This window comes from Oxyura jamaicensis, chromosome 3 (assembly GCF_011077185.1).
Source record: "Oxyura jamaicensis isolate SHBP4307 breed ruddy duck chromosome 3, BPBGC_Ojam_1.0, whole genome shotgun sequence".
In the NCBI taxonomy this organism is placed as follows: Eukaryota; Metazoa; Chordata; class Aves; order Anseriformes; family Anatidae; genus Oxyura; species Oxyura jamaicensis.
Genome location: NC_048895.1, coordinates 54,966,296 through 54,993,763, shown reverse-complemented (window position 1 = coordinate 54,993,763; position 27,468 = coordinate 54,966,296). Strand labels below are relative to the sequence as shown.

Genomic DNA, 27,468 nt, shown 5'->3' with positions numbered 1-27,468 from the left:
CTTAGTGCTTTAACAAATGCGGACGATTGTTCTGCTCAGACTCTTGAACTTGACTTGAAATTTCATCATGCCAAGTGGATAGCGATCTCGTCTCCCACAGATGTGGAGGAGAGTAGAGTGATGATGCTCAGCACCTTTCAGGTTGTCAATCTGTAGAAATTACGCTTGTAATTTAACATATTAAAATATTTTACTCCCTTTTTGACTATGACATAATAAATGCTAGATTAATAAGAATTCTTATGTAATAAGGATGTCAGCTCCTAAAAGCTGCCTATTTTCTGTATTAAAAGCATCACAGAGAACCTTTTGCAGAGCATCTGTTTATTGTTGTATTTGTTTTATGATGCTAGGTTTCTTCTCACTGTGATAAAATTGAAGCTCAAGGAGGCCTTCAGCTGCTACAGAGGATATACCAACTACGTAAAGATTCTGCAAAAATACAGAGGAACATAATTCGCATTATTGGAAATATGGCTTTGGATGAACGTCTTCATTCATCCATAGTACGTGCAGGTAAAAGGAAAGAAAGCAAGTGCAAGCAGCCTGACTGCTAGGTCTCTATTCTAAATTTTTCTGTAGATTCAGCACTATTGTGAAATGCAAAGGACTGTGGTAACGGTGTGTCTTTTATGTATTGTTTTGTATTTGTGTCTTTTTCCTGTTTGTTCATTTTTACACAAAACATCCAGATAGTTCACATTGTTGATTAAAAAAACTTCTGTATGCTGTCTAGCCAATATATGTCAGTGCTGCAGAGGTATTATAGGTCTTTAACGAACAGTGAAAATTTTGACTTTTTTGATGTTTGGTTCAGATGACTGGCAAAAATCTTTTGAATTTCCTGATCTCACAGATCATCTGCCTTTATAGACATTCCTTTTAGATTAACTGTGTTTTATTCTCATGAAGGACCAGCTTGTAATCCTCACGTTTTGGAATAAAGTAAAACATGGCTTTCCACTTCCCCTTGTTTTGTGTTAGGCAAGTAACTTCTGGTAAGCTTTGCTCTGATGCCCCTTTTATTAGTAGCCCCTAGAGATCAGAGTGAAATTCTTCCTTCTTGTTCTGCACAGACAAATAATTCCCAATGTTTTAATAGGAAAGAAATGAAAAATGAAAATGGTAAGTATCAATATTCTGCTTTTTGTATGCATCCAAGCTGGTATCTACCTCTTAACCACAGTGTGCATTTTTGCGAAAAAGAGAAGTAGCAGAGGTACAAGGAAAGATGATGAAGATGGCTGAAAATTTGGAATGCCTGTGGTATAAAGCACAAATGACTAAGACACTTTGCCTGGAAAAAAAAACTGAAGGAGAATATGGTGAAGATTTGTAAAGTGCTCACTGAGGTAGAGAAGGCAAAGAGGGAATGATCATCTGCTGTTTCTTGTAATGCAGGACCAAAGGTTCTTGTACATTAAATTATCAAGAGGTAAAACACATAAAATTGTATTTTTTTCATATAGCACATAACCAAACTCAAACTTGATACAAAACACTGTGGTTGCTGAAGACCTGCAAGGCTTTGAAAAATTGATTAGAAAAATTAATGGACAGAAAAATCCATAAAGCTTGTATGCATAGATGCTGTCTGTATATCAGAAAATCCCAAGCTGACTGCAGAAAGCTGAGAAGGTGTAGTGGAAAATCAGCACTATATACTCATCCTTTTATTGTTCTATTCTTTTATCTTTCCACAACTGCCATTACTGCTGTCTTAGAGGACAGCTGGGACTGCAAAGGCCTTTGGTCTGAGCTGTAGGACCATTTTTATGTTACTACGGTGACTGATGAAACCATATTTATAAAGGAAGAGAACATAACAGAAGAGTAAGGAGGTCTCTGCAACAAAGCTGTTAGCATAAACAGAATTTTAGACTGCGAACTGGACTCCAGAGACGAGCAGCCAGATGCTGCTGCTGCTGAACCGATGAGACTTCCCTTTTGTTGCTGGATGATGCATAGGAAGAAAGAACCTCTGCCCTGCGGAGAAGGACTTGCGAGTACTGGTGGATGTAAAGCTTGATGTGAAGCAGCAGTCCAGGCGCTTGCAGCCCAAAAAGTGAACCGGGTCATGGGCTGCATCAAAAGAAGAGTTGCCAGCAGGTCAGGAGAGGTGATGGTCCCAGTCTGCTTGGCCCTCATGCTGAGACTACACCATGGTGGAGAAGAAAGCAGAGGCAAAGAGCAGAGGAACCTGGGGACTGCCAGAGCAGTGTTGCTGTCTCTCTGTGAGGTAGTTGGAATATAAGAAGCCAGAACCGTTACAGCAGTAGAAGACAGAGATGAGCCTGTGTAACTTCTGGTGCCTGTGGGCTCCTTCATGTCCTGCTGTTTGTGCTGCTTGTGCGTCGTGTTCTCACAGCTGTTCCTGTATGCAGCCTAACCCCTACCCAGCTATCCCCTGCTGAGGATGTTTTCCATGAGATCCTTGGCAGCATTTAAAATATTCTTCAATCCACTCTAGGAGCAAGCTTATTTTTAATGTAGGAAATTTTTCTTCATGAAAAAATTGTCAAATTTTCACCCTTTTCCCTTTTTGTGTGTGTGCGTGTGCTCTGAATACTCTGAGTTTTATCCATCTAGGTGTTAATGTTTTTTCCTCATTCGTCACAGACCCATACAATCAATCTGACTCAGTTTTCTCTTAAAACATTTAAATGCTGTGTGTGTGTGTGTGGTTGTGTAAAAGATATTCCTTTGCATTTCTCAGTAGTCTGTGAACATCCTCACCCATAACTAAGAAACTGCAAATTTCACTAGGTGAGATACCATAAAGTGTCTGTTTTTTCTTGAGTTAGCTACGACTTAAAACTTTGATGAATGTATTCAAAGGTTTCTGTCATTTATTCTCTTACGTTTGTCAAATATATATAGTATGTTATTGTTAGAATAGTAAATAATAAAACCTTTTAATTCCTTAAGCAAATTTTACACACTCTAGTATTTAAAATTAGAAATGGCTGTTCACAGGAATCATCAGTTTTTCCACCTGACATTATTCTGATGGGTTGTTCTCTTTTTCCTGTGATTCAAGTTTCATTTTCTCATGGGGACATTTCTTTTCACTGTCTTTTCTTGCATCTTACCTGCAAAAAGAGAGTTGAGATCTGTTCTCTCTCTTTGACTACTGTGCTGACCTGCTGATGCACTTTATTTCCCTTCTGAGAAGGGGTTCTGCTTCAGATCATAAGCTGAACAGTAGTAAAATATATTGCCTTCTCACCGCTCTGGATTTTTAATTTTAGCGTTTCCACTTACCTAGCACTGGCTTTCCTACAGTAAAGAGAAGTGGGTTGAAACAATTTGTTTTGATATTATCATTTTTATGTTCTAATATCTGTTTTCACAGTTATTACTTTGAAGGATGATGTTTCTGAATTCTCTTGTCTGGCTGATGTTTCTAATTAACCTGCTGCTTTATTTTTTTAATGTAGGTTGGGTTTCTGTGCTTGCTGAAGTAATGAAATCCCCACATGTCATTCAGTCTTCTCATGCATCCAGAGCTCTGGCTAATCTAGACAGGGACACAGTACAAGAGAAGTATCCAGATGGTGTTTACATCTTACACCCACAATATCGTAGCAGGTAAAGCAGAAGAAATTGTACATGCTGTACTTGGAGTTACTTGCTATAACATTCAGTTAAAACTTCAGAAGAGTTGAGTCGGAATGCAGCTGTACTCCTGTCACCTGCTCCTCTGGCTCTTTGATGGGTTGAGGTGGCTTTGATCCTCAAATAAGAGAACAATGGAAGTGCTTTAGAGCAGCCCATAGCTTTGAGAGGAGTATTACTGTATTGCTTGGAAAAATCCAGACACAAACCACGAGGTGAATTATTGCTTTGCATACATTTAACCTTTGTGCTGGCTGTCCTGGGACACAGTGCCTTATAATTATTCTGCTGGCAGCTGCACGTTGGCCTAAGCTGCAGTAAAAGAAGCCTCACCTTTTAGTAGTGATTGTTTATCAGCTTCTTTTAGTAGTGATTGTTTACCTGGGACTGAAGCAGTCTCAACATGGTATGTCACTTAGTAACTATTATTCCTTGGGTCACTGGTGCTAGTCACTGAAGACAGGGCAGTCAGGTAGCGAAAGTCTGATTTGATGACAAAGCAGGAACTGCTAAGCTGCATCAATAGTCGGTGCAGAGAATGGCATTTTTTGTTACAGAAATATATGAAATAAGAGGTTGGTACTTTCCATACCTCTTTCTAGATCTCTCTTCCGGATGGATCCCTGTTGTTTGTCTTGATCTGAGTATCCTCTTTAAAATATGAAATATCACGACACGTTCATAAGACAGGTAATCATGTGCAGTGTTAGAAATAGCATTTTTATATCCCCTAGGTTAAATGCTCTGTGTAAATTTAATCTGCTAAAAGAATACATACCATGCATCTCTTTCAAAACTCCTTTCTATATCAGTCAGCCCATCAGAGCAGATATCCTTTTTGTTCACGGTCTTTTGGGAGCAGCATTTAAAACCTGGCGACAGCAAGACGTTGACCAGCCTTTGGATAAAAAGGCTTCAGAAGTGGAAGAGGAATACAGTCAGTGCTGGCCAAAGGTAAAAGAAAAAAAAAGACACATTTTCACATATGGCTGGTGTTTTTTTCTGTAAGGAGAGCTATCCAGAGAATTACACTGTCTGACAATTGTCTATTTTGAATCAGACTTTTAATCTGTTACGCAAGTAGCACTTGTTGAGTTCCTCCTTTGTTTTTGTTAGCAAGCTGAAATCTTGAGCAGGTTGTTCTTGCAAAGGAAAATCCCTGCTAAAGTTGCTCTCAACATCATTCTTCTGCTGGTGAAACAGGAGGCGACATCCACCTTCCTCATGCTCTCATTCTTTTTGATGGAATGTTACTGCTTAGAAAGATACATACAATTACATCTTTAAACAAGTTAACTATGTTTTGTTATATCAGTGTCTGAGTATTTCATTTTTTGCAGATTGCTGCATAAATGTTATTGGTAAATAAGTCATTAGTGCTTCAAACAACTCACATTGGTATAACCACCAAAGTACATCTCTAAAACTTGAGCTAATCATTCTTTGGTAGTTTTAGTAATTCTTGTTTCACCCAGGAGATGGAGCCAGGAATGCCCAAGTTAGTAATCCATCTCCAGCCTCTGTCTACTCTTGGCTAAGGAGCTGGCTAGAATTTGCCAGAATGTAATAAAAGAATAATAGTCTAGGTGTAAGATGTATTTGGGTTTTAGTGAAGGGCAGAAATCTTGCTTGATGCTGTCCTCATAGTAACAACTTTGTTCCGTTGCTTATAAAGTGCTTGCAAGAGTTTAAGTACTTCAATTATAAGCTCCTTTTGGTGGTGTTTTCTCTTTAATTTAGACGTGGCTGGCTTCAGACTGTCCCACCCTTAGAATCATATCTGTGGAATATGACACTCGTTTGAGTGACTGGAAAGCAAAATGTCCTGTTGAGCCTCACAGGTAACAAATGAAAGGTCTGCAGTTTGGAGGGGGATCAGGAGGGAGACCTGTAAAGCTAATTCTTTGGATCACCTAGGGTGAAACAGGGAAATTAACTTTTCCTGTTGCCTTGGAAAATCAAACTTAGAGAAACCTTGGGTACAGTCATGGTTTATGTGAGCTTTTTAACCTCATGGCTTAACCTGTGGCAACTTCGTAATTTCTTACAGTCTGTTCTGCTTCATGTTTAGAGCAGACACTAAACCATTCTATTAGACGTAGATAGAACGTCAGTTTTGCATGTTACAGCAAGCATTTCTTAACTTAAAAAGGCCCAACCGTCCTGTATAAGCACAGCAAAAACGTTTGCTGTCACATGACTTTATATACTTTGTTTTCCCATGAGTATCATTTTATTCAAGAAATGTTAATTCCTGGAAAGAGATTGCACTAAGTCTTTGACAGATGAAACGTAGCAACTGTTTTAAGCTTTAGTCTGAAATAACAGTGTTTTAGACATTATTAAACTAGGAATTTTTATAAGAAATTAAGTTTTAGACACACATTTAAGAAATAATTGATTAAATCTCAAACTCACACTGAGATTTTGTCAAATAGTGTAATAAAACCACTGCCCTTGTTAGAGGAATTGTGTTTTACTGACCACGAACCAGATAGGTCAGAGGAAGACACTGCCTCCAAACACATTACTTCTACAAAATAAAAATATTGTGAGCCTGTAACGATGATTTGGTTTGAATGGATTTTAGGCTCAGTAATTGACTTCAGTGATCTTTGAATCAAGTCCTAATCTGAATCCTTCAATCTGTTACACAGATACATCAGAGTGTAACTAGATTCAACTCGTGTACTTCCATAAAAGCACGTGTGTGACTGCTGATAAGTTATGAATCTGAAAATTAATTACATTTTGGGTAGGGGAGAAAAAAGCACCATGTGTGTGAGAGCTTGGCACTTGTTAATTCCCTCCTCCCTAATGATACACAACAAAATGATGTAATTATTGAATTGAAGTAAATGTATAAGCAGGAAAAAATAAGGAAGATGTGGCTGTTAATATCTCTTTGAAATTAGGCAGAACAGTGACAGTAACAAACATGAAGTTTTTACTGAGGTTTTTAAGTCCCTCAGCTATCCTAAAGCCTACTGCTTAGCTGAAAAAAACGCAACTGAGTGTCCTTTTCGTGTTATCTTAGAGCTATTTCTAGTGAGAATGCTGAGAACCCATAGGGATGAAGTGAATTAGGCTTTGCATAGTGCTTGCTCCAATATCCTGATGTTCCATTATCAAAGGGTCTTTTTCCTGTGTCTGATTCTTGTTACACTATGCAACGAGCGATGATTTCACCCTTTCAAGCTTAGGTTGGGGATTGGGATCAGTTTGGTTGTGGTTCTATCACAGATTCGTTTTCAACCTTTAACACGTAGCTTACTTACCCTTTCCAGAGCTCAGTCTATTCAGCTACGAAGTGGAGATCATTATGAATTTATCCTGTTCTAGTACAAAGCATTTAGAGATAATTATTTGGAAAAGTATTACAGACAACATCTTTGATTACTTTTTGTCATGTATTGGTTGATCGTGCAATTAGTTATTAATTTCCTGAATAACTTTGCTCCACAATTTGAGCATTGTTTAGCAAAGTACATTTTTGTCAGATATTAGGCATATTCTTGGTTCAGGGGATAAAGCTTATTAGGCATTGATCATGCTTTTGTAAAATGAAAACATAATTTTGTAAAACTGTGTAAATACTATCATTTAAAAATTTTAAGAGAGATTTGCAGAATTAAAGCTAAAGGAAAAATTAAAATAACGCTTTCAAGCAAAACCAAGAAACTGAATTTATTTCAATTCCTATCATCCTTGTGGAGGCTACTGTGCAAATGTTTTTGACATTGCTTTTCAATTTAGCAACAATAATTAATTAATGCTTTATCTACTGAATTCACTTTCATAAACCCGCAGCACTGAAAATTTATTCTGCTTAACATTGCTATTCAACAATGCTTCATTGTGCTCTTGTTTGTTTATTCTTTACAGGAAGTCGATCGCTTACAGGAGCAATGAGCTTCTTGAGAAGCTCAGAGCTGCTGGGATTGGAGATAGACCCCTAGTATGGGTGTCACACAGCATGGGTGGTAAGCAGATTGCCTGTCTGATATAATGTATTTATCTGCTGGTACATTTCAGAAGAAGCTGGTAACCAAAGTCAGTCTGAAAGGCAATTATTCAGAATAGTTTATATAAAAAACCTAGGTTTAAAAGTGAGTTTTTTTTACCTAAAACCTAGTTTAGGTAAAAAAATTACAAAGATTTAAAAATGCCAAATAGATTTCTACTTTCCTGTTGCTTTATATTCAATAGCGCACACATTCTGAATGGAATTTTCTCCTGTTTGTTTGTACTGTGTTGATTTAAAAACACAAGATCAATGAGTTGAAATGCACTTAATTGGCAATTCAGAGGCAAAATTTTCTCCACGATCTGGCATACGTTAAATGCCATTAGCAGACTTAAAGCAAATCCTAGAATTTTATAGAAACGGATTTGCGTCATTCGTTGGCATTTCATTTTAATGTCTCAGTCGTTGTTTCTGACTTAATCTTACAGATTTGACAAACCAAGGACTAAGCAACTGAGGCAAGAATATGCTTTAGTTGCTTCATGGATAATATAACACGATCGTTACTTTCACGGTGCTTTAAACTCCTGCATTAATTCAGTTTCTGTTGCCAGGTCTTCTAGTCAAAAAGATGCTAGTGGATGCTTCCAAGAACCCAGAAATGGATAAAATTGTAAACAACACAAGAGGAATCATATTTTATAGTGTACCTCACCATGGTTCCCAGCTGGCTGAATATTCCATAAATGCCAGATATCTTCTCTTTCCTTCTGTGGAGGTTAAAGAACTCAGCAAGGGTATGCTCACTTTGCTTCCATTTAACAGCAGGGATCTGTGCTAATCTGTTCATGATGTTTATTAATTTTTTTATCATGCTATTGGAAAGAGCTGGATTAAAAACAACAAACACCCTTCTTATGTTTATGTTTGTGTTGAATTGACAAGAGCAACTTTTTTATTTGATGGCAGATGTGGGGAAAAAAAAGGGAGTCAGAGCAAGTTTATAGAAGAGCAGTTTAGTTCATTTAGCAAGGTAACGTGCTGGACTTCAGAATCCTATCTTTGAAATAAATTCCATGCATTGCAAAAACAAACAATGTGTTGCATACGATTTCTGGAAAATTAATTATTATTATTATTTTTTTTAAAAAAAAAAAAAAAAAGCTACTCCTTTTCCTGCTTTTCCTGGAGTCTTTAGTTGTTCCAGAATATCTTATTGGGAATGTAGTCATGCAGACAAAAGTTCTAATCTTCTGTTCAAGCTACCACTGCAAAAATTATGTTATTCTTTCTCAGATTCTCCCGCCCTTAAAGAGCTGAACGATGACTTCCTGTCTTTTGCCAAAGATAAGAAATTTCCAGTGCTGAGTTTTGCCGAAACCTTACCCACACACATAGGCAGCATGATAAAACTGCATGTCGTACCGCTAGAATCAGCAAGTAAGTCTACTTTACTTTGGGGTATATTCATGTAGGCATTGATTATGAGAAAGGTTTCTGTGGTAGAAAGACCTAGAAAAACACGTGTTATGTTTTGTTGTGTTTTTTTGTTTGTTTAAACTTTTGGCTGAATTTAAAGTACAGCCTCCCTGCTGAGATCAGAGGGAAGCTATGTCTGTGTCTTACGATACCAATTGTTTGATTTTTCCAAATGCCAGTAAAGCTTGCTTATTGAAAAAAGCAGGTCTAGTGTTACAGCGGTGTAGTCCTTTCCTTTATAATAACGAGTAACTGTTGTTTATCCTCACATAGGTAGGCTGAGTAATGTTTCAGAAGCTCCCAAAAATTCCAGCTATTTTCTCCTTTAAAAAATAAGAAAGTCAGTAAACTGCTTATAGAAATAAAAAGTTTAAAATGGTTTGCCTCCTGAAGATTTCCCTCCACTGTTTTGCCTTTAGTAGGAAAAAAAAAAGAGACTGCCCAAATAAGCATTGTGTGCTTAATGATTTTGTAGCATACTTCTCTTCTAGAGATGATACAGTGCAGCATGTGAGCTCTCTCCAAAGTGTTTCTAGGGTTCGTGACAGTTCAGTGATACCCCATTCACTTTTTTTCAGAAATCAGGCTGATGAGCCATACACTCAGTGTTTCTCACATACATGTTTGTGCACGTGAAAGCAAACCTTGATCCTGCTTCAGATTAATTTTGTGTGGCTTAAAATACAAACTTCCAAGTAAAATGAAGGATTTCCCAGGAAATAGGGTGAATAGATAATAAACGGGGATGTGACAGTTACAGCAACCAAAGTGAAATGCAAACTAGTAGTGACAGCTGTCAGGACAGAGTAAATGTGACAGTCTGCCCCAAAATGTGTCACTGAAAATGGGATGCTTGTATTCTACAGCTGAGCCAGGCAAGCTTTTGATCTCCTTGGAAGTGTGTGTAGTGATCTGTGGCGTATTTCAGCTTCACCCTAGCTATCTCCACATCACGATACTTCATAAGGAATATGGGCAGTTGATAGTGATGTGAAAAGCAACATTGATTTAGACTTTTTCAGAACGTGGGTGCCCGGGGTTAAACCCTATATCCCTGTTCATGTCAGTGCTTAGAGTACAGTTAGGACTTAACCAGTGGCTGGGTGCTGCTAAACAAAATTTTGATTCTTTGAAGTTGTCTGTATGGAGAAATGTACATCTGTGGATTCCCGATAAAGACAGAAGAACTCTGGACCTAACTGTTCACCAGTGTGGGTTTGGCAGCAGTATATAGCCTGTCAGGTTATTGACAGCATGTGTTGGTGCTTTTAGCATGTTAAAAAATAACCGAGCCAAACCAGTTAAACAGAAGGCAGGAGAAATTGCTTTTGAGAGATCAAGTGCTAACGCAACATGTGCTTTTCAGTCTAGGTGATCTTGCAGACTTTGGTACTTTTTTCTTCATCTCTTTTCTCTCTCCCAGGGTTAGGTATTGGAGACCTTATTCCAGTGGATGTAAATCACCTTAATATTTGTAAGCCAAAGAATAAGAATGCCTTCCTGTACCAGCGCACGTTGAAGTTCATTCAGGACGTTTTAGCCACAGACCTTGGAGACTGAGGTTTTAATCATCCTTGTCTACCTATTTCCACTATTTGGTGTAACACAGTAAGTTCTCCTAACCCTCGTTAGAAGATCTGCGGAGCCACAGAGATGCTATGTCACTAGTATCTGCTGCTAAAACAATTTTTAGTACGTCTCCAACTTAGAGACCTCTCTAACTTATTTCTAAAATATATTCAAAAGAAATGCAAACTGGGAGACAGTCCCATAAGCCTGGCAAAAAGAAAGTGAGTGTTGGCTTAGGGTAAGCATGATCTGTTGACAAAATGTGCAAATTCTCCAGCAGTCTGGCTGAGAGGGGATGGGGAGTCAGTGGAAGCTAAGTTTCACTAAGTATACAGATGCCCCTCTAGAGTAATAACTAGATGCACAGGCACCCTCCACAGTGCAACATAATTAAGAGAAGCTTGTTGAACTGTGGTCTCCTTCCTTCCTTTTCACCCCTAACTCTCTCCGAAGACGAGCGTAGGCTACGATTAGGCTGTGCTCCCCTGGCTGACGAGTTGTTAAACAAGGCCTGTATTGATGACAGGCTGAAGACGTCTCTTAGCATCACTTACGTGTGATGGATCTAATATTACTGCCCTTGGAATAAGGGCTGTAAAAACTGCCAGAGATAGATGCGATGCTCCTTGCAGCTCTGCGTGGGCTTGGTGCAGGGGTCGGTGGCCATTGCAGTCCTGCCAGGTTTGAGGCCCCCTCAGCTGTTCTCACTTCAGAGCACTCTAGTCCAGGACGACACTACATAACAAAATACATCTTTAGAAGTTGAGCCTTGACCTGCTGGAGCTGCATATAAAATTCACAACTCACAGCAGTACGGAGAATGTGCAGGACTGCACTAGCAGAAAGAGCATTTTTCCTCCTAAGCAAGATACAGGAAGGATCGCTAGATGGCAGTATTTCAAACAGAAAAGGTACAATCTTTCCTAATTTCTAGAGGTTTACCCTGTTTACACTGTGGTTTAGACTTCAGAGTGTAAATATATCAGCACTTTGTATTCACAAAGTAAAAGGTATGTTGGATCCATTGTCTATAGACAGGACTTCTAATAACTGTGTTCAGTGTGACAAGTCTTGTATTGATTTTAATAGAGTTCTTTGGCTTCAAGGGACTCAGATCAATGATATAACATTAATCTTGTTCAGTAACACATCTCTGGTTTTTTACTATAACTGGAACTTGTGAGACAGCTCTCTCCTTTTTGTTACTGTGTGTATATACGTGTAACTTTGAAAGCTAACTTTCAGGGTGATTTTTCTGCATATAGGAATTAAATGTGTTTTTAAAAATGTATTAGATATGCCACAAAATGTATTAAAGGCGAACGATCTGTGAAAAGAGTGCTCTGCTTCGTGTTCACGTTTATTAAAAACCTGCGTTATTTCTCAGTGATGGTCTCGTGCTGGAGCAAGGTGATGTTTACCCTTCATCTCAAGTAAGAGCATTGAGGGGTACAGTTCGTGGTTGTTTTGCCAGACTCAACAGGTCTGCAGCTGTGCTTTTAGCTTTTGTAAAAGTGCCTCCTAAACTGTGTACAGTCACTGGCTCTAGAGCCACACGGGCCTGCTGCGGTGTTCTTGTTTCCCGTTAGACACGTAAGCTCTCGTGCTTCTCTGGTGCTGCGTTAATTCAGAACAGTGCCTTGTGCAAACTCTTACAACTCAGACATTGTCCTTAATCCCACCCAGCTGGGAGCCTGCTGCAGGTGTGGCTGGGAGGTACGTGAGAGGCTGAGGAGGTGGGAGTTGTCTGTGCTGTGAGACGCAAATGGCAAGGCAGGAAGGGAACGCCGACAGGAATTTGTCAGCCCTCCTGTTTGGGGTTGTCCAGCACTGTTGTGCACCTGTACTGATATTTCTAGTGGCAACAGTAATCAAGTTTTAATTGCTGTTTAAACAGGCTTTCACTGTGATTTGTGCTTCGTGGTGCTAGGTGGTGTAGCTAGCTAGGAAAGGAGACATTTTCATTGGTGAAAATGTCAGTTTTGGACCAAAAAAGAGGAAAAAATAGTTTTATCAGTGGATATTCTAAAAAAAATATCTTGGTTTTGGTTCTCTTTTTTCGTTTTGGTGAGCCCCTACCTAAAAAGCTCATCAGACTATAAGGAGCTGGCTGACTACTTGCAGCTGGCAAAGTGCAGGTTTTTTTTGTTTTGTTTTGTTTTGTTTTGTTTTGTTTTTTTTCCCCCAAAGGAAAGTTGAGAAAGATGTTTTACATTAAAAGTATACGTGCTGAAGGAGGATTTTTACCCACCTTACCTTACTGCTCTACTGTTCCAAAAGAAGACACCGCACTTGCTGCAAAGTATGCGTCTAAATCGTCACCGCTGACCAACAGTGTAAAAAGCTTACGTGAGTCTCTGGTGGCTGCAGTTAGAGCAGTGACTGCAGTCCCCTGCGTGTGCTGATAGCTACTGAGGCTGTCGCGAGTAGCATTGATACTGTGAGACAGAACAAACGAAACTTGACTGAAGCTCCCACTTTTCTTCACTTCCCAAGCTTCTCTGTGTGTGACTGCACTGATTGTTGCGGAGGTTTTTTATTCTGTCTTCGTTATTCGTGTTATTCGTGTCTTTTATAAAAATCAGCGCTGCTGTGCTGCCTACAGAAAAGGAGTTGGTTTCCCAGAAATCACTAGCCTGGTGGAAATGACATTTCTGTAGTGTGATGTGAGCAGGAAGCTGATGAAAACAAATCCCAGTAGAAGAAAAGGGGAGCCGGTATGGACAATGTTGGTCACACAGCCTTTGTTCACGTTGTGGTGGGGCTGGGCTTCCTCCAGAACGAGGAGGAAGGAATTCCCCCTCCTGCAGCCGGAGTCTTCTCAGATGGTTTCCCAAATGCAGTGCGAGCCTGGCCCTGCTTCGCTTGTCCTGGATGTTAAAACCAGAGCCCAGGTCACACACCTGCCTCTGAAAAGCTCCTGGCTGACGTATTGGGCACAGTGTGAAGAGTAATGCAGTAAGGGAGCAGATTCCTCGTTCTTTTTGCTCTGTCCTTTTCAGCTGGGCTGTTCCTTTCCCTTGGTTTGCTGTGCTTGAACAGTGTGTGCTGTCACTGGTGGTATACAGTAGGGATCTGTACTTTAACGGGCAGCTTGCCACATACACAGACATAAGGTAAAATGGTAAAGGCCAGATATTTTTCTTTGTCAAGGAGAGTAATAAAGTAGATTTTATTTGACTTGTGTAAATCCAACTTAATTGGCTTTCCTGCTAGCACTTGCATTCCCATGTAAATGAGCTGTCCTAGAGCTGCTCGTTATCTTTGCAGAAGATGTTGGCTATGGTCATATAAGGTACTCATTCTTTTTTATCGCTCTTAGTGTTTTACACTGAACTGTGCCCATAAATGATCACTGCATTTTTTAAGGGGAGGATGAAGAGGGTAAGGGGCTGCGTCGCATTGTAGGGAGCTGCCTATCCTGTTGCTTCGTGATTCACCAGCTGGCTGCTGTGTTAAACTGGCACTTCTCTAAGGAGCCTAGCTCTGGGTTTTATTGGTGTTGGCTGTTAGGGAACGAGAGCAGAGGACGGCAGATGCTCGGACAAAGGCAGCGTCCTCCCTTACAGGATGCCTTGCATTCAAAATTTGGTCACGGCAGGGAGATAGCGAGGTATTAATAGTAGGGAAGTGCCTGAATGAATCCCAGTTTCCAAGCAACTGAGAACAAGTCAAATAATTTTCCTGTAGGAGAAAAAAAAAAAAAAAAAAAGAGCTCTGAAATTTCTTTTAATACACCTTTTCTGCAGAAAACCTGAAAATGAGAAGGGGATTTTTTAGCTGTACCAGCTGCTTTAAAATGCTCTCCTTAAGAGAGGCATCAAGAGCTTTTATTATTAAATTAACAAATCAGCACGAGACATTGCAATCACTCCTAACTGCCTGCTTCAAACAAATGGCACCTCTACTGTCCAGTTCTACTGCACAGGCGAGGTAAGAGCCTGCACAGCTACAGCAGCTGACAGACATTTTAGCACGTGGGTATCCTCACCGAAATCTCGGGCTTCTGAGAAGGATGACTGATGCTTCATTATGAAGATCATTGCTGCTCAGCTCCAAGCAGGCTTACTTCATGAGCTCACCATGGTAAGTGACCAATAGATAGACTCACCTGGAACACTTTCCCCATAGACTCAGATGAGAAAACGCAAGGGAGAAGCGCAGCAGCAGTACACACAGGAGTACTTGCCTGGAGTTTCTCCAGTGGTAACAGAGGTGATGCTTCCCCTGCTAGGGTATCATGTTCTGAACCACAGAACACGATCAGCATTTAAATTTTAAATAAGTGTCTTTTGTTTGTAAAAACCTGCATGGAACGGATCACGCAGTCTTACAGCGTGCGTTTTAACTGCCTCCTAGGGCCATTCCCTCTATTGATGCATGGTGCGCCTGAGCAACAGATCTGTTTATGCATGCCTCTTAAACTTGTCTTTAATCATAGGTGCAGTTGCCTGTTTCCAGCTCCACTTCTAGTCTGCCCTGCTCATAGTCACAGTTTTTCAGGTCGACTTGGCCCTCTGCTCCAGCGTGGCTTAAAAAAGCTGCTGAAGTTAACAAGAAGCACGTAGCAGACTCTTCCCAGGGACAGAGTAAGCAGAGCGCATGGCTGATGGCTGGGCAACATTGCTCGTCGTCCCGCTTTCCATTCTCAGAGTACACACCTTCTGTTTTTCAACACAGGACTGAGGTAACAAGGTAAGTTAAGTACTAGGGATTGTCAAGACTGCAGTTATCGCCAGGAAGACAACGCCTAAGCCTTTCCCCAGTGGAAACTTACTAGCAGAACACTAGCGGTGTTACTGCTGTAACTTACGTGCTCCTATCTATTCCCCCTAGGGATGTGTGTTCCAGAATAACTGTAGCGGTCTAACTAGTCAAGGTCAGGGTGCTTTATTTTAGGTGACAGAAAGAGGTTAATATATATTTTACAGCAAAATGTTTTTCTTAATATCTTTTTTTCCACATATCATTACATGTTCTAACATATGACTTGTAACTAAAATACGACATCTTAAGATGGATTAATAAAAAGAAATAACTTAGAATAAAGAGCTTCTCACACTGTAGATAACGTTAGGTTGCTCTGTACACTTCCCTCCAGGGGCGGTATCTTTGTCTTTAAACATGGCAATGAAATGTAGCACGGACAGATGGTATTTCCTTAAATATAGAGCTTTGTGCAAAAGATTTTTATTTTGCATCATAATTATGGGGATTAACATTAAGGGGACAAATTTTACAATTCTAAATTATTATTTGTATTCACCAAGGGATTTTTGTTTTGCTCTAAGACAAGCAGTTTGTCGAACCCTTCTGACAGCGCACCACTGTCTTCATCATCGCTGAACGTAACCCAGTGACTGAAATCTTTTGAGCCGGGGAGTTTTAAGTTTTCTGGAGTACGTGCTGAAGAAGTAGTTGATGCTGCCTGTAGGGAAAGATGGCAGGAAGAATCCAGCTCCAAAAGACTGGTGTTCTTTGCAAGGGAGCTGGTATGTGAGAGCTGTGGATGCTGGCCTTCTGGCAGAGGAGCAGGATCCCGAAGGTTCGTGATCCGTTGTGTATTTGGTGCCAACTGTTTCGTCAGACTGTCTTCTGGGCTGGCAGAGAACATAGGGGCTAAGAGGGCAGACTGCGTGGGGGCAGCGTGAAGGACAGCAGAGTCCTGAGGCTGGGGGCAGAACCCAGGGTTGTTGTTGTTGGAGTTGAACATTAACTCTCTAAGAAGCGGGTTGTCACTGCTCTGCAGAACTTGCAGGTGAAGAGCTGCAGGAGCCGACTTCTTTCTTCGTGGTGGCACCTTCGGGACAAAGGATGTGCCCTGGGGAGGCAGCACGCTGGCCTCAGCTGTGCTTGGTGAAGGGAGCTGCTTTTCACCGCTCCCCTGGGGCTTCCCAGGTTGTGCTGTTCTGGGCTTAGGGACTGGAGTAATCTTGGTCGGACTAAGAATAGCTGCGGCTTCTAGACAGGGCTCTGTCGAGCCAAAAGGATTCTGTGCTGCCTGTTGGTCAAATTGCTCAGCTGCAGACATGGCCTGAGGGGGGAAAAAGGAACAAGAAGTTTGAGAACAAAAACGGTCCCTTAAACTGTGAGTCACTTTTAGCGCAAGTTTTATTTATGGCGTTACTGAGAAAAGCTGACAGTTCTGGAAGAAAAAAGCAGTGCAAAGAGGAGGCTTGACAGCACAGTTTGAAACTGTACCTGCTGAGTTCTGCCTCAGCCGTCATGCCTTGGACCAGTGTTCGTTTACAGGGTACTGCGTGAGGACAAGGATCCTACAGCCTGTTCGCTCCCTGTATGAAAAATACCTCTTTCTGACCATCTCTCTTTCACGTTAGGATTTAGCTCCAGGCCAAAGTGACGCACTTCTGAGGAGTTACTTCTTTGTTACATCTCCCTGCTGACTAGTATTATTGAAGCAAGAATGCATAGGGAGGGCTAAATTAATGGGGGGGGCATTAGCTCGTGCCTTTGGGTATGTTCTGATGCATAAGGTTGAAGGACGATTAGCTTAAGCTAACTCAAGAAATGCATGAATGGCCCTGCCGTGTCTCACTGATGCTAGCAACTGGAACTAGAAGTAAACTCCCCACGTGCAATTTAGCATATATCCACTATTTAAAAATATGAAACGGGAGCCTGTGTCAGTCCAAGAGGGCAGGGGTTGCTTCAGATTTCTCTCAGTGTACTCTGTGACTGAATGCAAACATTTTAATTCTTCATTGCTGTCCCACAGTGCTAAAGGTAACGCACAGGCTTTTTAGTCAGCATTGCACGATGGGCACATCGTTCCTGTCTGCAATAACCTGCTTTTGAGTGCATGGCTGTTTGAACGAAACAGGTGGATTGGAGAGAGCTGGTCACGTACAGGACTCCCATCTGAACTCACTCGGATGGAGGAATGTGTAAGCCTGATATCAGAGTCAAACTGAAACAGATAAACTCCTGCAAGAGATTTCGTGTGGCTAACACCAAGATAGCACTTTGCAGGCGTGCCCTGGGAGTGGGGGCAAGTTAAACAGAAAACAAATGGACCACTCCTTGTTATTGAACGATTAAAGGAAGAGCACACGCTGTTGTCTGTATTTTCTTCTTCTTTTGTGCTTTTGCTCAGTGGAGATGGCACAAACTTGATTACAGAGAAGGGGTGAATGCCTTAGCAAAGGAAGGTAAGGCAGGATTCCTAACAACTTGGAACAGAGCTTGCTGAGGTTCCGTCAAAGGAAGAATCTGAAAGGTTACATTGGTGCCTCTCTTGTACTTAAATGGCTTTCGCCATCAACTAATCATTTCAGCAGCCCTAGGAGGTGAAGAAATACCGCCATTGTAGAGACCTGACAGATTAAAAACCCGCGCCTACGGGTGAGTATTTTTAAGAACTTCAGCCCTTGAGTAGAATCCAAAGTGAAATGTTGAATCCCATCATAAGGCATGTGAGAAAAGTTAGATGTCTCTGAACAGGATGCAGAACAGTATATGGCTCAAGAATCTGCCACAGTACAGATGAGAACACTCATGATGTAATTAAAAGTAAACACTGATAAACAAGGGACGAGTCTTAAATCCTGCACATCAGCTGCCTCTCAGTTTGGGATTTGTGGCAGAACTCTATCCTGAAGATGCATGCCTGTGCTCTGCCTGTCAGTAAGGCATCTAGGCTCAGTTCTTGAATTTAAAACTCAGCCAAAGAGTGCTGGTATTGAAAATAGCAGAAATTTCTAAACGGTTTTGTCTCCAATTTGATCTACAGTCTTTAGATTGCAGAAATAACTCAAAAAAGAAAAAAAAAATAGAACTGTTGAGATTGACTGAAACACTAATTCTTTGTATAGAAAGTCTTCCTTCCCAATTTTAGTTAAAAAAAGAAAAATAGATGCGTGTGATGTGAAGACGGTTCTGATGCTTCATAATCAACAGAGTAGAAACACAGGAGGAGAAAAAGCACCATGGTAGATGGCTTCCAAATGAGATAGCAATTTTTGGTGCGCTGTCCTAGAAGTAATTTGCCTGACAAATTAATCTGGTGGCCTTCTACGATAGGGTTACAGCATTGGTGGGTAGAGGAAGAGCAACTGACATCGTCTGCCCGGACTGGTGCAAACCATTTGATGCTGTCCCACATGATAATGTCTCTACCTTGCAGAGCGATGGATTTGACAGATGGACAACCCAGTGAGTAAGGAATTGGCTGGATGCTTGCACTCAAAGTTGTGGTCAACGGCTCAGTGTCCAGGTGGAGATCGGTAATAGGGTGTTCCTTAGGAACAGGTTCTGCTCTCGTGAGACCCCACCTGGAGCTCTGCGTTCAGCTCTGGGGACCCCAGCACAAGGACATGGAAATATTAGAATGAATGAGTCCAGAGGAGGGCCACGAAGATGATCTGAGGGCTGGAGCACCTCTCCTGTGAAGACAGGCTGAAAGAGCTGGGGTTGTTCAGCCTGGAGAAGAGAACGCTCTGGGGAGACCTTACAGGGGCCTTCCAGTACCTAAAGGCGGCCTGCAGGAAAGCTGGAGAGGGACTCTTTGTCAGGGAGTGCAGGGAAGAGACAAGAGGGAAGGGCTTTAAACTAAAAAAGTGTGAGTTTAGGTTAGACATCAGGAATAAATTCTTCACGTTGAGGGTGATGAGGCCCCGGCACAGGTTGCCCAGAGAAGCTGTGGATGCCCCATCCCTGGAGGTGCTCAAGGCCAGGCTGGATGGGGCTTTGGGCAACCTGGTCTGGTGGGAGGTGTCCCTGCCCGTGGCAGGGGGTTGGAACGGGATGGGCTTTTAGGTCCCTTCCAACCCAAACCATTTGGTGAATCTATGAAATGAACGTGAAGCACTCTGGAGATACAGGGGAAGTAGAGTACTGGAGGCAAGCCATTTTTACATTTGGTTCCATACACCTTGACAGTGTTCAGACAAAACAGAGGAAAAGTAACAAAATCTAAGAGAAGAGACTGACAAACTGAAAAGCTGAGTAAGGAACTCAGGGTTTTTTCTTTTCTGACTGCCTAGTATGTTGTTATGCCCTTAAAGACTGCAATACATGAAACCATTTCAGTGCCCCTTGACTAAGAATTGGGTACACTTTAAATAACAGGGCTTCATAAAAACTGTTTAACAGCCCGCCCCTTTTGCCATCTTCACCCTGTGTAATGAAGGCTGGATGCCTTTTGCTGCAACTCACATTTTCCATCTTGACTCCGGTCCTTTGTAGCGGTGCTGGCTTCTTTGTGGTTGGAACTTTGGGTGGCGGGCGATGGGGTACAAGCGCTGGTCCTGTCTGTGACCCTGGAAATGATGGTGATTTTGTGATGCTGGGGAGAGGCTCAGCTTTGGTCAACACTTGGTTTCTAGCTGGAGCAGGCTTCAGTGCATCTTCCTGTAATCCTGAAAAGCAAAACCAGTTACTGTCTTGGCTTGATCAGAAACATAGCATCAAGATGATTTCCTTCACATGATTTATTTCGTGTTTTCCAGAACATGCATGCCTGAAGGGAACAGTGCTCAGGCTTGGAATATAGGGTTTAGAAATAAATGGACCTTGGTGAGCCTGTCTCTAGAACCTTTACATTTGTAACCAGCAGTTAGGGGAAGACTTCCCTGTTGGAAATACTTCATGCCAGCACAGCAGTGCTCTGTCACCACTTAGTCAAGTGAATAAACCTTGTCTGGGGGTTCTGAAGTACTGGGCTCCAGTCCTGAGTCTCCCGGGTTTCCTGATCTGATCTGGATCAAAAAGATAACAGCACTGAGCACCTCTTGGAGGTCACTTTGTGAAGAACTGTGAATGCTACCTGGTGGTAGAGCACAGGCCATTGAAAGTGATGCTGACCAGGTGAGTTTCCTTACACAAGCTGAGTGAAACGCTTCATGTGAAATTCAGACTCAACAGGGAGTATATCTGACTTCAAAGATAAAGGCACTGCGCTCTGTGAGGAACAAACATCAACATGCCTTAAAGATACTTCTAATTAAATGGGATTGCTCCAGACTGCATTAGCTGTATGTACAAACAAAACCAGACATTTTTTTTCTTGTAAACTGAGAGCCTTGCAAACTCACATAGCCACCTTTCTTTCTTTCATATGCATCAGCAAAAAACAAGACTCCTTCCAACCCTGGAGGGTGTACTCACAGGGCTTCAGTTTCAGAAACTAAGCTCTACCTAGTTTCCTGTTCTAATTTGCCCTTTTATCTCTAGGGCCTGGACACAGACCCTAATACATGAAGTAGCCTTTCAGTGAGGTACTCAAGCTAAAAGCAGTACAAACTTCTATCTAGGTAACAACTACACTTCTGTTCAAATGTGAGCAGAATCCAGGTTATTTCCCCCACGGCTGTACTTGTTCTGTAAGTTCTGCTCGGAATAGCAAGCATTCAATAAATGGAGCAGGAAATATATTTTATGCAACTCTCAGGTAACACGAGCAGTTGAGGAAGATCCCATCTTTATCTTTCAAATTTTCAGACTGGATCTGGACATAAATAACCCAAGCTGTTACCCTAGTAACAGGCACTACAAGGAAATATACAACTCATCTAGGAAAAAAAAAGGCTGGCATTATCAAAACTGACAGATAACACTAAGCACAATCCTGCAAGAACGTTTATGTCCGTGTTCAGCTGAGCTCCTGAATAGAAATAAATGCATCTGGGCTATGACAGGGGAAAGATAAATACACCTACACATTTCTTTATTTAAAGATTTTTTGGAAGTCCGTTACGAAGCTGTGCTCACCTCCTTTTGCTTCCATAAGACATCTAATAGCTTCTTCTGCTTCCTCCGCTGTGGTGGTTTTGATCTGCTTGACATTGTAAGGTTTGCTTATCCCAGTCCGGACTTTAGGCTTTAAAAAAATAATACAAGAACAAGTAATCTGGAGAGAACTTTCTGGTACACCTGTGGTCTTATGGCTAAGCTCACACACCTGTGAAGTTCTGGTTTTGCCAGTGGCTATTCAACAATCTATGAATACTATGGAAATGGTGGGGAGTCTTTTGGCAGGTATTAGGTCTTTGTCATCTGCTGAGGAGACACACGGATGGCTTACTGGCACAGCTGGCCCCTCAGCCATCCCTTGTTCAGTATGTTAGGGTTTCCATCTAAGAAGACCGGAGGGGGGAGGTGTTTCCACATTCAGGCTGTGGTTTCCCTGCTGAGAGGGCTGGCAGCCTTGCTGGCAATGCTGAACTTTTCCTGTAGGCTAGACACTAGTGCAGCCCATCCAAAAGAGGTGAGAAAAGAATTAAAGCACATTATCGTGGTGCTCAAAATTCAAGTTAGCATCTGTCAGAAAGCAACACCTAAGATAAACCAAGAGTGCCCCGGTTATACACCATTCCCTCTCCCTGTTTGCCCTTTATAATTCTTGTCAGTTTAATACATTTCTCTGGGGCGCAGTAGTCCTGCAGTCGGGTCTGACAGCACAACACGTTCATCTTGGCCTTTCTAGCTCAGGCAAATGATGGACTTCGTTCCTTGTGTGACAGGTGCATCATGTAGGCGATGCTCGGTGTCTGTGTGGATGGGGGAGGTTGGGACGAGGCCATGTGGCCACGGCGGGGCTGGGCTCACCGGCTGCTGAGGGGCTCCAGGTAGCAGCTTCGCCGTTGCCAAGATGGAGCAGGTGGAGTGGTTTCCTGAGGAGAGGGAACCATCCGAGGAGGACTTTTTGCCTGATGTTCCAGCTGAAAGAGGAACAGAAACAGCCTGTTAGATTTAACAGCTGGTCCAACGTTGTACCTGCTATGGCACAAACCCCATGCTCTTTGGAAGGGGTTTTGGGAAATGAAAGAGATGCTGTCAGCCTCCTGCTCCTCCAGGCAACGGGCAGATTTAGGCAAGGCCTTCCTGAGGGACACCAGGGACCTTGAGCCCCTCTGTCTTGGTGCCAAGAGCAAAACACTTCGATCTAGGAGGAGCAATGAGCTGAAACTGCTACTGGTTTAGTCTCAGGTGAAAAAATAAAAAGATGAAATCTTGAACTGTTTCAGGAGGCAATTTCCTAGTTAGCCTTGCTTTCGTTTAACAATTCGGTTACCTCAGCTGAGCATTAACGCTGCCTTCCAGGCACAGAAGTACTGATACCAGCGAGTCTGACAGAACTTTCAAATTAAGACTGGAAAATAAATAAGAGAGGCTTTGGGGATGGAAAAAAAAAAAAAAAAAAAAAGGTAGTGCATAGCTTGTGTCACACAGAAGGCCAACATGATTATGCTGATCTAGCAATCATCACTCATCCAGAAGCATCCATAAAAACAGGAGCCGTACAGCACTGATGGCCCCTCAGGTGAGGAGAGCTTTGGTAAACAGCATCACTCTCCTTGTGCCTCACTGAACACAACAAGCAAGACCTGCTTGCCGAGCAGAAAAGGACGGATGCTTGTGCAGGACAAGAGTTTTGTCGAAGCTTTTAAAAAGAAGATTACAATTAAGTCAGAAGCAAACAAACAAACAAGCTGTAAGAAAACATAACTTTTTAAGTCAGCAGGGATAAATAATGGTATTCTTTTTATTGTGGCAAAGTGGCTAGTCAGCTGGCTGCGTGATGAGTTAGTAAGGTCGCTCCATCCTCACTAAAGCACAGGGCCTTTCTCTGTGGAGCACCTGTCGTCCTAAGGACAGACTTTCCTCCATTGCTAGCTGCAGCTGTAGTCAGACTGAAACAGACTGGGAAGCGAGTGTATCAACAGCCTGACTTTTCAGAACAAGTGTACTTTGCCACTCAGCAATGGCAGACAAAAACCCGTTCAGCCACACAGTTAAGTGAAACTCACCAGGAGGAGGAGGCCTCTGCGGTGGCTGAAGCGGCCGAGGCCGGTTAGGAACGGACAGGGACCTGCTTGGAGAGCGGTGGTGGCGCTCCCCACTTTGCTCCAGCTCCTGCTTCAGGTCAGCCAGGGCTGTATCATCTAGGGAAATTTCAGACAAGGTCTGTGTCAGATACTCAGAGCAAATGCACCAAATCTAGGCGGCTCCTTTCATTCTGTTTTGCCCCCCCCGAATGTCTGCCACTGCAAGAAACACCTACCCTTTTGTCAAACATACATTTCTTTCTCCTTTTCCAGCATTTACCAGGCTTCCCACTGACAAAAAGACTGCCCGTGTTTGATTTCAGGGTTACTGGTCACCTCGTTACACTGTCAGCTTTTCGGAGGTGGATTTCAGCCACTGCTATCAGTCAAACTGTGACGTGCAGCCACGAGAAGGCTCGTCATGGTCAGTTCCCTGCTCCTCCTTCCTGAACACTGAAGTTCCCTCTGAAGATTAGGCAGCTTTCCTTGCTCAGAAATGTTTTCATGCCAGAGAAAAACCTGTCAGAATCGCTCACTCATCACATGGCTGCTTTCCAGCAATGTTTCATAACAGGAACACCTGCCTCAACGTGACAGACCTTGACTGCACCATAAATGATCACTGTTGCCCTTTCATCCCACCTAAGCCTCTCTGACAGCTGGAGAGGAGAGGAATAGGGATTGCTTATTCTCCCGGTCGGCTGCAGTGAGGGCTTTCACCCCAATTCTCTCACCTCCCTTCCCTGCCCAGCCATGCAGATTTGGTCTCTAGGGCCATAAATCCACTGGGTTTCCTTTTGTCCCTGTGGCTTGGAGAGGATGGGGAAGGAATTGAGAAGCAGCTGTCCCTCCTGCTTTAGGCAGTTGTGCAAAAATTCCTGTTTTTCAAAAAGCCGTGCTCTGCAGGGAATGCTGAGCTGCCTCACAATTTCCTGCTCCCACTCAGCACCGGATGGCAGCCGCAGAGACACAGCCTGTGATCTGCCCAACCTGCCCCCCTCTTCCCTCTGCATTTTCTGGACTTCTAAGCAACAGATATGGCCTCGTCAGTAGGATCCAAGGAGTCCTGCAGGCACCTAAAGGCACAGCTTGAAATTCTGGCAGTAACACAGAGCAAAAGACAAAAAAAGTCAGCCATCACCATCTGATCCCTCCGCCCTTAAAAGACTGCTGGTTTTTGGCAGTGGCTCCCAGGAACATCAGTTTTGCAAGGCTATTCTCTGACCTCTGAAACACACACACGCACCACCGTGCTCCTGTCCTCGGCTTCCACCCGGTCTAACACCAGCTCTACGATCACCATACCTTTGATTACAAGCTACTCAGGTAGAATTGAAAGCTTTATGGAGGCATCTGAAATTGCAGAGACTTTCAAGATGGACTGAGTATATCATATTTTGACTTGTGTGAGATCGTGACCCCAACCTTGACCTCCTTCAAACTATACTTTATAGCCTCTATTTACTTTTTGATATCTTTGGTGGAGAAGAGTTAGCGTGGGTGAAAAGAATCACTGCAGTTCCCTGTGGCATAATGAATCATCACAGAGCAGGCCAGAGGTGCTCGGAGGGCAGCTCATCCTATAACACAAAGTGATTGTTTTCACTGTATTTAATAATGACAGATCACTGCTTGGCTCGGGGCTACGTTTCTGGGTCTGTTCCCACGTTGCACGCAGCATGTGACTTAAGGTGGGCAGGAGAGCTGTACATCACCGAGATGGCTTGGAACATCTGTCCGTGTAAACTTAGCAGTTTTATTTAATCTTTACAAACTCTGCTTCTGACTCACCCCTTGAAGGTATTACAGTTTGCACTTTTATGCCATAAAACTCACTTCTGTGAGAGTGCAGAGACAGCTCCTGAATCACTGGGGAAGTGTTTAATATGTGATCCGTCCTGTCTATGCTTGGCCGGTAAAGCATGTCCTGATGGCACCCCAATGTAAGAAGACTGCTGCTGTGGCTAGTTCTTGCTGCAGCTTATATCAGTATTCTCTTCGTAGCATTAACTTCTCTTTACCAAGTAATTTCATAGTAATATGCAAACAAGCCAGGTGACCAGACAAAAAGGGCAACACATTTGCAAAGCACCAAAAGAATGAATATACCTGCAGTGTGAACCTGGACTTCTTCGGAAATAAAACAGAAGCAAAGGAGTAATTTTAGGCTTCTTTTGAAGTCAGTTTGAACAAAACATCCTGGACAGTCCAGCTTACTCCAGACTGCACTGCCACATCTGTTGCTTAAAGGGCAGAGCAAAGCCCATCACCAAATCAACAGCAATCCTTTCGTTTGATTTTGCTCTGTCCCTCACCAATGAAAAAATAAAGTATGGATGATTCTGTATTTTATGTCCTGGTGCTGTACAACAGCATCAAATGAATAAAAAGACAATTTCTCATGATTCTAAAAGGAAACTAGCATTTTAAAGCATTACTACTTTGCCCTGGGCTGAAGAGAAAGTGAATCTAAGCTCTGTTATTTGTATTGTTCTTGTTGCCTGAGGGCCTCAGTTAGTCAAAAACTTGATAGGGGTTGAGCACTCCACAGACACGTATCAAAAAGATTATCATTATCTTTGAAGGACCTCCAATCAAAATATAAATGAACAGGGGAATGCAGACAAGAGGGGAACAAACAACAAACTTTCAGGCCTTACTTTAATGAACGAACATAATTTACCTTTGTACAGCCGTGGGTTTTGTCCAGATTTGTTTGAAAAAGCTGCGGATGCAAAGTGTCCAGACCCATCAGGCAAATCTTCTGCTGAGTCTGCTTCTAACTGTTGACACATAGCATCATCTAAATAATCATCTTCATCCTCCACTATATCACCTGAATTAAAACATAAAATACACAGATTGGTGAGCAAATGCATTCTCTGTCTCTCCCTATTAGCAATGAATGAATTTAATATACAGGTTGGGCGAGCTTTTTTTGTAACCTGCACTTCACTACATTTTGTTTCTATACAGACAACTACCACACGTAGGATTTGCTAACATAGTTTATAACACGGAATTGTTAGGACAATCCTAAGCATGGCTTTCATTACAATCTTCTTTTTAGGAAGTGTGGTTTTATTGCAAATGAAGGTACCGATTGCACTCGTACTGTACCTGCTCTGTGCAATCAAAGTCAGCAAAGCAATTTCTCACAGCTTAGCTTAAAAATCTGCTTCTCACCTTCTGAGTCATAGTCCAAACTTGAGAAGTCAAAATTTTCTTCCAGAAGACAAGAGTTTGCTGTAGGGGACATGGGGACAATGCTGTCCCGTTTTCGAGCAATTTCCTCCTGAAGCCCCTTTAGCCAGTCCTTGGTCTTGGGTCGGATCTTCACTGTTCTGCCTCTGACCTAAAACAAACAAAATTGTTTCCCCTTTGCCAAGCAATTTCACAAAATATGTACACCTGAACAAAATAAGCAAGTCCTGCCAGAAGCTGATATAACCAAAGCTTCATCTCAGAAGATAAACAAAAAGGAAGTACACTTCCTACCCCCATAACCAAGTTTTCAGACTGCAACAATATTCTTGAAAGAAAATTAGCTTCAAAGCTTAAAAGCTGTGCTGAGAAATAGGTGAAACATCAGCTATCATCAAAATGATACTGTGATAGTAATAATGGTGTGGGAGGGTTCCATTTTTGAGTCAGTAGCTTTAAAACACATAGAAACTTGCTACCAGCTGCAATCTGTAAGGAGAGTCTCTGCTCCGAAATCCCAAATATGATGGTTTGTGTATATGTAAAGTACATTATTGAACAGATTAAGACTGTAGCTGCTTATATGTGTTGCTTCATGACATTTTGGGGTAAGGTGTTTCCAAAACAGCAGCTTTGGCAGCGACATTCATTTGGAAAGTTCCTGACTCTGATTCTGAGTCTCTTGACACGTTGTACACGTACAACTGTGTTTGATTTTGTGCTATAAATTAATTTATTAAATGAGCCCAATTCAAAGATGAAAGTCCAAATATGAAAGAACAACGAGTTAAATCCATTACTTCAGTGTTAAGTTTACAATGCAGCCCCACACGCAGTCAGCATGAA

The 27,468-nt window shown here is 42.1% G+C and overlaps 2 protein-coding genes across 9 annotated transcripts in view; one reads left to right on the top strand and one right to left on the bottom strand.

Annotated features, from left to right (window-relative positions):
• The window catches only part of SERAC1 (serine active site containing 1), a 33,725-nt gene extending 22,720 nt beyond the window's left edge, over nucleotides 1-11,005 (top strand). For all 4 annotated transcript variants that reach the window (XM_035322262.1, XM_035322264.1, XM_035322263.1 and 1 more), the window contains exons 10-17: nucleotides 354-516; nucleotides 3,441-3,591; nucleotides 4,431-4,572; nucleotides 5,359-5,459; nucleotides 7,504-7,601; nucleotides 8,200-8,382; nucleotides 8,882-9,025; nucleotides 10,488-11,005. In XM_035322262.1, the coding sequence (XP_035178153.1) occupies nucleotides 354-516; nucleotides 3,441-3,591; nucleotides 4,431-4,572; nucleotides 5,359-5,459; nucleotides 7,504-7,601; nucleotides 8,200-8,382; nucleotides 8,882-9,025; nucleotides 10,488-10,624 (1,119 nt within the window). In that variant the 3' untranslated portion in view covers nucleotides 10,625-11,005. The remainder of the gene's footprint in view (nucleotides 1-353; nucleotides 517-3,440; nucleotides 3,592-4,430; nucleotides 4,573-5,358; nucleotides 5,460-7,503; nucleotides 7,602-8,199; nucleotides 8,383-8,881; nucleotides 9,026-10,487) is intronic.
• Nucleotides 11,006-15,507: 4,502 nt separating this feature from the next.
• SYNJ2 (synaptojanin 2) overlaps nucleotides 15,508-27,468 on the bottom strand; it is a 64,926-nt gene continuing 52,965 nt past the window's right edge. For all 5 annotated transcript variants that reach the window (XM_035323240.1, XM_035323241.1, XM_035323239.1 and 2 more), the window contains 7 exons: nucleotides 26,605-26,773; nucleotides 26,102-26,254; nucleotides 23,401-23,535; nucleotides 22,199-22,311; nucleotides 21,362-21,470; nucleotides 19,808-20,010; nucleotides 15,508-16,667 (listed from right to left, as the gene is read on the bottom strand). In XM_035323240.1, coding sequence (XP_035179131.1) covers nucleotides 15,870-16,667; nucleotides 19,808-20,010; nucleotides 21,362-21,470; nucleotides 22,199-22,311; nucleotides 23,401-23,535; nucleotides 26,102-26,254; nucleotides 26,605-26,773 — 1,680 coding nt within the window. In that variant the 3' untranslated portion in view covers nucleotides 15,508-15,869. The remainder of the gene's footprint in view (nucleotides 16,668-19,807; nucleotides 20,011-21,361; nucleotides 21,471-22,198; nucleotides 22,312-23,400; nucleotides 23,536-26,101; nucleotides 26,255-26,604; nucleotides 26,774-27,468) is intronic.